Here is a 9,798-nt window from a genome sequence, read left to right as displayed (position 1 = left end):
ATTTATAGTGAGGGAAATAAGATCTCCAAATCAAGCTTCTTGAATTAGAATAAATGCGTCACTGATGGGTGCATAATGTCTGGCTTTGAATGCAGATATTCTTTGTGACGGCTGCTCATTGAATGCCTTCCGATATTAAACCTTTGAATCTCTACTATCGGCTATGCTTCCTTCAGGATCCATCTTGTACCGGTTATATACTTCGCATTCGATGTCAATTATTTGTTAACTCATCTTTTATCTGTCTTCGGTTCCACGTGTCGCTTTATCATTTGACCACCTGTTATCCACCAATTTCACCCCATACAACAACCATCCAAACGACCTATAAGTTTTGTTAAGCAGATATTCGAAACATAGTGATAAAATAGTTAAGATGCACGCAGAAACACCTCTATCATTAAAAATGGTCCCGTGCCAGACCGAGTATAAAACAAGTGTTATAAGTGTTGGGTGACGTGGAATGCGGCTTATACATAGAACCATTTTGGTGTGGTCAATGGGGTACGTGGTCAAGCTAAAAAGCCAAATAGCTCTAGGCAATTTTCTTCTGTGGACTGTGGTACACGTACATGTAAGGATACAATATCTATAAATCTCCAGTCTTTAGTTGGCTCTTTCTCTCTATATATATTGCTTGCTCTCTCAGCCATATGGAAAGAGAATAATAGCATTAGCAAGATTCTGAGGTTTCTTTATATAACATAAAGGGAACAGTGTCATAAGAAAAGGGGCAAAACACAAAAATATGGAGAGGGAGAGTGATGTTGTAAAGGTATCAAAATTCAAGAGGATTTGTGTGTTTTGTGGGAGTAGTCAAGGCAAGAAGAGTAGCTATCAAGATGCTGCTATTCAGCTTGGCAAAGAATTGGTATGGAAAAATGGCCCCCTTTTTCTTTTTCTGTTTTTTGATTTTTACTTTAACCCTTTTGCTTTTTATCTCATTCTGGTTTCTGCATAAAGATGGTTTCTTTTTTATGTTTCCATGATAATGGGGTCTTACTTTAAAGTAAATGTCAAGTTTTTGATTGGAATTTTGGGTTGATTGTTCCCCTTTTGCTCAATTTTCTCTAATTTTTCTGCAATATGCTGTTCTTTAAGCAGAGGACTTACATGCAGTGCTTGTATTTCTCTTAAATACAGAGCATTTCTGTTTCTTTTGTGTGTGTGTGTTGGCAACCACTCATGTCAAGTTTCATTCTTTTCTGCAAGCTGCTTTGAGTTTTTTCTTTGTGTGTGTGTGTAAGCATACCACTACTGTCAAGTTTCATTCTTTTCTGCAAGTTGCTTTGAGTTTTGTGTGTGTGTGTAGCATACCACTCATGTCAAGATTCATTCTTTTCTGCAAGTTGCTTTGAGTTTAGCACATGGGAAATATAACAAGGTTTTCTAGACTTTTAAAAAATCTATACTTACCGTAACTTTCATCTACAGGGTCTTTTGATCTCATACTCCTATTTCTTTGGGGCCCCTTTTCTCTCTTATTCTCTAAATTGTACAATCTTTGCATTTATGGCCTCTTATCTTCTTCATAACATATAGGAGCAAATGAAACAGACACTAAAAAGTACATTTGTTTTATTAACATGGTATAATCCATTTTTACCCTTTTCATAATCGTTAAACAATGTGATTCTGCTTTTAGACTTTAGGTGAAATTATTTTAAACTTTAATTTCTCAATCCTTTAACTTTTTTAATCTTGATTTTGTATTGTGGAAGGTCTCAAGGAATATTGATTTGGTATATGGAGGAGGGAGCATAGGTCTAATGGGTTTGGTTTCACAAGCCGTTCATGATGGTGGTCGCCATGTTATTGGGTGAGAACAAGTTATTTTATATGCTAATAATATCTTAGTTGTCCCTCAAAACTCTAATATTAGAGTTAAAAGATTATATTTTATACAGTACACATGCACATGATAAATGAACAACAAGATCCATATGTTACCAACGATGGAGTAGTAAGTACTCCTTCATCCTTAATCAGAGATCTCGGGTTCGAGCCCTGGACATAGAGTCGTCTTTGTTAGGAAGAGCTTTACCCCACAGTGTAGGACTTTCAAGCGCGAATCCAAATTTATTTTCAGGCTCCAACGAAAGTACCGAACACCGGACGGAAACCAAAAATAATAAACCAAAAAAAGGATGTCTCTTGTGTTAATTAGTACGGTATAGTTGGTTTCTTTAATTTGTTTTAAATTAATTTTTGTCATGTTATTGTCTGCCTGCAGAGTCATTCCCAAGACACTCATGCCTAGAGAGGTATGTCTGCTATGATCAAGAAAATTAATGTTTGTATAACAATAATTATTCCATTGTTTAAGAGCTGGAACTTTGAGTTTATTTATTTCAGTTGATGTAGCAAAGACAGTATTTACAAAGTTCTATGCTGTGTTCTTTTCTTAATTGTTTGGGTACTGAAGACACTGTTTGTGTTTTCTTGTCTTTGATTGCCTTATCCATATACAATAGTACTTTGACATCTGACTTTTCATTAATATTAGTATGTATTTTTAGGTTCTAAATGGTTTTCCTGACTTTTCCTTCTTCACTCTGTTTCAGAGAGCAGTATTAGCTCTTGTGTTTTCTTTCTTGGCTGTTTCTGCAACTGATATGTATGTATATATCTTGAACTTTTGTTTTTATTTATTTTTATTTTTTATATATATCTTGAACTGTAGTGGTGTATTAAGGCCAAGGCTACTTTCTTCTGCAACTGCTGACTCTAAAGACTTTTTTGGGATTAAGTTTTCTTTTTTACTGAAATACTCATCATTGCTTTACTGCACAAAATTCACTACACAACAAGCAGAACTTTTCTCTCTTTCATTTTTTATCTTTATTTATACCAAATATCTGATTTTTGAAAAAAAGGTTTTTTTTTCCTGATATATTGTACTTTTTCAATAGTTAACTGGTGAAACAGTAGGAGAAGTGAAGGCTGTTGCAGATATGCATCAAAGGAAAGCAGAAATGGCTAAGCATTCTGATGCTTTTATTGCCTTACCAGGTTGGTATAAGGTCTATAGTCAAAGTTTAACTTTTACACGCAAATGAAAAAAGAAAATCAGTGCTTTAATATTTGCTATTTTGGGCAATAGATTCATTATATGCCTCCTATTGTTTATTCTTCTGATAGTTCAGATAGTTATCTTTTTGGCTTAGTATTCCTCTTCTGTCCTCGTTAGAGAAACTATGTATAAGTTCCTTTAAAGGACAACAATAATAGAATTTTGCAGGATTTGTACAGCATTCTTACTCCTTGATACAAGTCCCAAAACAAGGGATTGCCATAAAGAATTAATTATGCTAAAAATTATTTATATTTAGTCGAAAATATTAAAAGGACAGCCCGGCGCACAAGACATCCCGCGTTCATGCAAGGTCCAAGGAAGGGTCGCACCCAAAGGGGTGTGATGTAGATAGCCTAACCTAGTCGAAAATATTCTTAAAGATATATATCTGTACAAAATTTGCACCCATGTTACAAAAGAGTGGTACCTAATTATGGAGTATTAATAGTCGTTTAGCGAGAAGGAAAAAGAAGAAAAGGAAAGGATGTGAGGGGTTAGTAGCTATGTTGCTCGGATCCTTCAAAAATATCGCTGCAATCGTGTCAAATCATTCAAAAATGCATTATTTTTAGAGGATCCGATCCAACACACCTAGCGGTATTTTGGAGGATCCGAGCAACACATGTTAGTAGTTGCTTTTGTTGTGAAGCTTAAATAATCAGTTACTATTTCACAAGCTCTATGGTCCTTGAAGTTCTCACAATTTCCCCAGTGTCATGATTAAGGAGCAACAGTTCAAACCGTAGTTGTTGACCTATCAATATCTTGCACTGAAATTGGAGTTATTCACTGTGAAAGAACCTACTTCTGTCATTTATTCTTTTCCTTTAATGTGCTATAGTCAGTTGGGGTGATAGAAAACGGGAAAAAATTAAACTGTCATACTTTCACTAAATTGGTAATACCAACTGGCTGCTGAACCTAACAAGGAATCATGCACACTCCACTTAAGGATCTCAGTTCTCTACAATTCAAACTGCTCATATTATTCCTTTTGGTTGCATCTTAACTATCTAGTCAGAATGGAAACGTTGGTGTAACTTATAAAGTTGTTGTCACGTGACCTGGAGGTCACGTGTTCGAGCCGTGAAAACAACCTCTTGTAGAAATACAGGGTAAGGTTACGTACAAAAAGACCCTTATCGTCCGGCCCTTCTCCGAAACCCGCACATAGCGGGAACTTAGTGCACTGGGCTGCCTTAACTATATAGTCACAAAACTTCCTAACAGAATAAAATAGAACTATTTTTGAATTAAACACCTTGTCTAGACATTTTGGCAGAGGATTATTATATTTATGAGATTCATGCACTGTGTCATTCTTCTGTTGTTCTTGATTTTATGTTTCCATTTTCCCACTTTGCTTTTTAACATTTGACTAATTTGATCAACCTAAGTAGGACATTATGGTCTATTAATCATTAATTTCTCAGTAGCTAAGCACAACATTAGATGGTTTTAGAAGAAGCATTAACGGGTATTATCTCCTTCACATTCCAGGTGGTTATGGAACTCTTGAGGAGCTACTTGAAGTGATAACCTGGGCACAACTTGGCATCCACGATAAGCCGGTATATTCTTTAATTCTTTGTATAAATTTAAGATCATCAGTTTTTATTTTCAACATTCACAATTGAGAACTGAAAAAAACATACATTTTGCAGGTAGGATTGCTGAATGTGGATGGATATTACAATTCATTGTTGTCATTTATCGACAAAGCTGTCGAAGAAGGTTTCATCTGTCCAAATGCCCGCCACATCATTGTATCAGCACCAACACCAAAAGAGCTAGTCAAGAAATTGGAGGTAAAACTCTTAGTAGAAGCAAATGCAATGTTTTGATCAAGAAATTAACTTCCTCTCTTTACCTGCTTAGAAACATTTTTACCCTTAAAAAGACAAGAAAATCGCATTTTCTTCACGTATATTTGCTTGATCTGCAGCCTATAATGAACATTGACCCCTTCTGGCAAAAGGGAATAATAATAATCCTTGCCATATTAGTCTAGCCACAATCATCGTTCAACAATATTTGTCATGTAAAGTCATTCTTATTCTTCATTAAAGTACTGTTTAAAATGGAAATCTATATTTAGAAGTACATATTTTCTTTGCGATTGCAGGAATATGTCCCTTGCCATGAAAGAGTTGCGTCTAAGTTGAGCTGGGAGATGGAGCAGCTTGGCTACCCTCAAGCACAAGAAATGGCAAGATGAACGTTGGATTTGCAGCGTAAAGTTTCGCGTTAGGACATGAAAATATTGAATTTGAACAAGCTAGCCTGAAATTCGTATTTTTGTTGTGGGGGAAGGGTGTTCTTTTTTGTTATTCACCCTGTAAATTTCTCTAGAATTGGCTATATATCTCACCCCCCCTGTTCTCTTCAAGTGGAAATTTCCTTAATATACTGTAAGCTGTAACTATTAAGATATGCATTTGTATTTATTTCCTAATGCTGACTTGCTAAGTGTAACAACGGCTACTGACTAAAAGAATAAAAGCAAAGAAGAAGACAAATTAGAAGAAAAGATAAGGATTGTTTCATTCAGCATAATATTCCAAATGGAATTACACAGTGATAAATAAGACAAGATTCTTTAACAACCTAGACATGTGGCAAATAAAGCAGTGGCCACTTGAAGGGACTGAAAACTAAATAAAAAGGACTCTTGACATAAACTAAACTTAAGACCTAATTTGCAAAATATCATAAAGAGATTCTAAGGCTTCAGACTATTTCCAATTCAAAAACATTAGCATCGTCTCACAACAATCACATCCCCCATTGAAGATCCTTGACAGTAAAGTCAAGGTTATGCATCATCAAATTCAGTAAACTGAGAACGAAGTAATCCGTAGTCTTCCCACGTAGCCTCTTCAGGAGAAAGATTAGCCCACTGTACCAGAACTTTTGTCACTGCCTTGTTCCTTTTCTTAACCATCCTCCGATCCAAAATCGCCATCGGTTCCACAAGAATTTGGCCCTCGTTATTGCAAATTGGAGGATCAATCATAGCTACCACTTGATTACCCACTTTGTTCTTCAATTGCGAAACATGAAACACCGGTGAATTTTTTATCCGGGCGGTAACTTCAATTTATATGCTACTTGGCCAATTTTTTCCAAGATCTGATAAGGCCCGTAGTACTTTGATGCTAACTTCAGATTCTTCCGTATTGCTACCTACGCCTGTTGATATGGTTGCAGTTTGAGGTATACCCATTCTCCTTCCTCAAAAGCCCTCTTAGTTCTTTTAGAATCTGCATAAAGTTTCATCCTTTCTTGCGCTTTCTTCAGATTTTTCTGCAACACTCGACCAATCACTTGTCTTTCTTTTAACACTTCATCCACTGAATTCACCCGAGACTGAGCAATCAGTTCAAATGTTGGCAGGGGAGGATCGTAGACAGTACCTTGGCTCTGATACCAATTGTTGCGGAAGCTAAATGTATATAGTGTGAATAAGTCACAACTACTATACCAAAAATTATGACAGCCACCAAATAATAAATAAGACAATAAAACAACAATAAAGGGAACACCAGAATTTACGAGGTTCGGCTAATTTTGCCTACTCCTCGGACACAACCAATATTTTATTTCACTCCAAAAATACAAGTGAAATAATACTAAAGAGAGAAGATACAAATGTCTTAAACAGATGAGAAGGCAAATGAGAGGTGTGTTTAAATCCTAAACATTAAGCCTTCTTTTATAGGGGGAAATCCCCCCAACCCTTCTCTTCCCACCGATGTGGGACAAATAGTTTTGCCAAATTCAACAAATCTCCACCTTGGCAAAATTCCACATCTTCAATTTTCTCTCAATAACAAATTTTGATTGTGTCTTCATCTTCAATCTTCAGTTTTCAACAATGTTGATCAAATCCAAACAATGTTGAAACTTGACCGCAGTCACCACCTTTGTCAGCATATCAGCAGGATTCTCTGTAGTATGGAATTTTCTTCACTGTGACTCCACCTTCTTCTATGATTTCTCGTACGAAATGATACCGAACATCAATGTGCTTCGTCCTTGCATGATAAACTTGGTTCTTCGCTAATTGAATAGCACTTTGACTATCACAAAAAATTGTGATACCTTTTTGTTCAACACCAAGCTCCTTTAGTAATCCTTGAAGCCAAACTGCCTCTTTCACAGCCTCTGTAATAGCCATGTACTCTGCCTCTGTTGTAGACAAAGCAACTGTTGACTGCAAAGTAGACTTCCAACTAACTGATGCCTTTGCAAAAGTAAACACATAACCAGTAGTTGATCTTCGTTTGTCCAGATCACCCGCAAAATCTGAGTCACAATATCCAACTACAGACTGATTGTCTTCCTGCTCAAAAACTAACCCGACATCTGTAGTATTATGAATATACCGTAGAATCCACTTCACAGCTTGCCAATGCTCCTTCCCTGGATTGTGCATATATCTGCTAATAACTCCAACAGCTTGTGAAATGTTAGGCCTTGTGCAAACCATTGCATACATCAAGCTACCAACAGCATTTGCGTATGGTACCTTTGACATATACTCTCGTTCAGCTTCATCCATTGGCGACATAATAGTACTTAGCTTAAAATGGGAAGCAAGTGGAGTACTAACTGGCTTAGTCTTGTCATCTATGCCAAAACGTTGAAGTACTCTCTTCAAATATTCCTTTTGAGATAAACAGAGTTTCTTTGAACGTCTATCTCTAATTATCTCCATGCCAAGAATTTTCTTTGCCTCACCCAAATCCTTCATCTCGAACTCCTTCTTCAGTTGAATCTTCAACTTATCAATTTCTTCCGAATTCTTGGAAGCTATCAACATATCATCAACATATAGGAGAAGATATACAAAGGAACCATCTTTAAGCTTGTGCAAATACACACAATGATCGTATTTGCTTCTCTTGTACCCTTGCCGCAACATAAACTCGTCAAATCGCTTGTACCATTGTCAAGAAGATTGTTTCAATCCGTACAACGATTTTTCAAGTTTGCACACCATATTTTCTTTTCCAGCAACTTTGAATCCTTCTGGCTGAGTCATGTAGATTTCCTCCTCCATGTTTCCACGTAAAAACGCAGTTTTTACATCCATCTGAACTAGTTCCAAATCCAATTGTGCTACCAAAGCCAACATAATTTTAATGGAGGAATGTTTTACAACTGGAGAAAATACTTCATTGTAATCAATTCCCTCCTTTTGAGCATATCCTTTGGCCACCAATCTTGCTTTGTAGCAAACATCTACTTGGTTAGGAAATCCTTCCTTCTTTTCAAATACCCATTTGCACCCAATTGCTTTCTTTCCCTTCGGGAGATTGGCCAATCTCCATGTATGATTCTGATGAAGGGACTGTATTTCATCATTCATGGCAATCCTCCACTTATCTTCTTCTGAACTTTGGACAACGTCTTTATAAGTGGTAGGAACATCATCAGCTACAATTGAGGTTGCACAAGCAACCGTCTCAATGAGACGAACAGGTTTCGTTATTGTTCTTTTTGGCCTGCTGGTTGCTATTGATTCAAGTTGTTGTTGAGGTTCCTGAGTTGGAATCTCCTCTACTGGCTCTCCTTCCAGAGGGTAATCTTCATTTGTTTCCTCCTCTGCTTCTTGTGTAGGAAAAATAAATTTTCCCTCAAACTCCACCTGCTTAGAAGCACCTTTATTTTGTTTGGTGTCTTCTGTTACCTTATTTACCATAGCAGATTCATCAAAGGTAACATCTCTGCTGAATATTACTTTCTATGTCATAGGACACCATAAGCGATATCCTTTGACTCCAGAAGTAATTCCCATAAAAATAGCCTTCTTTGCCCTTGGATCCAATTTTGACTCCGTCACATGATAATATGCAGTTGAGCCAAACACGTGCAAAGAGTTATAATCTACAGCAGGTTTTCCATACCATTTTTCAAATGGTGTCTTGCCATCAATAGCAGCAGATGGTAGACGATTAATGAGGTGGCATGCATATGTAATTGCCTCAGCCCAAAATTCTTTGCCCAAGCCAGCATTGGACAACATACACCATACCTTTTCCAGCAAGGTCCGGTTCATACGTTCTGCCACTCCATTCTGTTGTGGTGTATGTCTAACAGTGAAGTGTCGGACGATGCCATCATTTTCACAGACCTTATTGAAATGATCATTTTTGTATTCACCTCCATTGTCTGTGCGAATACACTTGATCCTCCTGCCTGTTTGATTTTCCACCATCGTCTTCCATTTGAGAAAAATTCCTAGCACTTCATCTTTGTTTTTCATTGTATACACCCACACTCTTCGAGAAAAATCATCAACAAAGGTTACAAAATAGTGCTTCCCACCCAATGAAGGTGTTTTGGAAGGACCCCAAACATCAGAGTGTACATAATCCAAAATGCCTTTAGTATTATGGATCGCTGTACCAAATTTAACCCTTGTCTGTTTCCCTTTGACACAATGCTCACAAAACTCCAAGTTGCAAGCCTTGACTCCTTTTAACAATCCTTGATCTGATAGAGTTTTCAAGGATTTTCCTCCAGCATGTCCCAAGCGCATGTGCCATAGCTTGGTTGCTTCTGCCTCTTTGTCGTCACTGGATGTCACTGTCACTGTCCCAATAATTGTACTGCCATGATAGCGGTACATATTATTATTCTTCCGATTAGCCTTCATTACCACTAGTGCACCGGAGCATACTCTCATCACTCCATTTTCTGCAATGATTTTGAAC

At 37.0% G+C, this 9,798-nt stretch overlaps 1 protein-coding gene across 1 annotated transcript; it reads left to right on the top strand.

Moving 5' to 3' along the window:
• The first annotated feature begins 748 nt into the window (after positions 1–748).
• On the top strand, positions 749–5,294 carry LOC107819010 (cytokinin riboside 5'-monophosphate phosphoribohydrolase LOG3-like). The gene is given in 7 exon segments (NM_001326039.1): positions 749–871; positions 1,722–1,819; positions 2,234–2,264; positions 2,913–3,012; positions 4,577–4,647; positions 4,741–4,884; positions 5,202–5,294. Coding segments are annotated over 7 exon segments (660 nt in total).
• The last annotated feature ends 4,504 nt before the right edge of the window (positions 5,295–9,798 follow it).

This window comes from Nicotiana tabacum, chromosome 5 (assembly GCF_000715075.1).
Source record: "Nicotiana tabacum cultivar K326 chromosome 5, ASM71507v2, whole genome shotgun sequence".
NCBI lineage: Eukaryota > Viridiplantae > Streptophyta > Magnoliopsida > Solanales > Solanaceae > Nicotiana > Nicotiana tabacum.
Note: the sequence above shows the minus strand (reverse complement) of the source record. Positions and strands in the feature narration are given on the sequence as shown.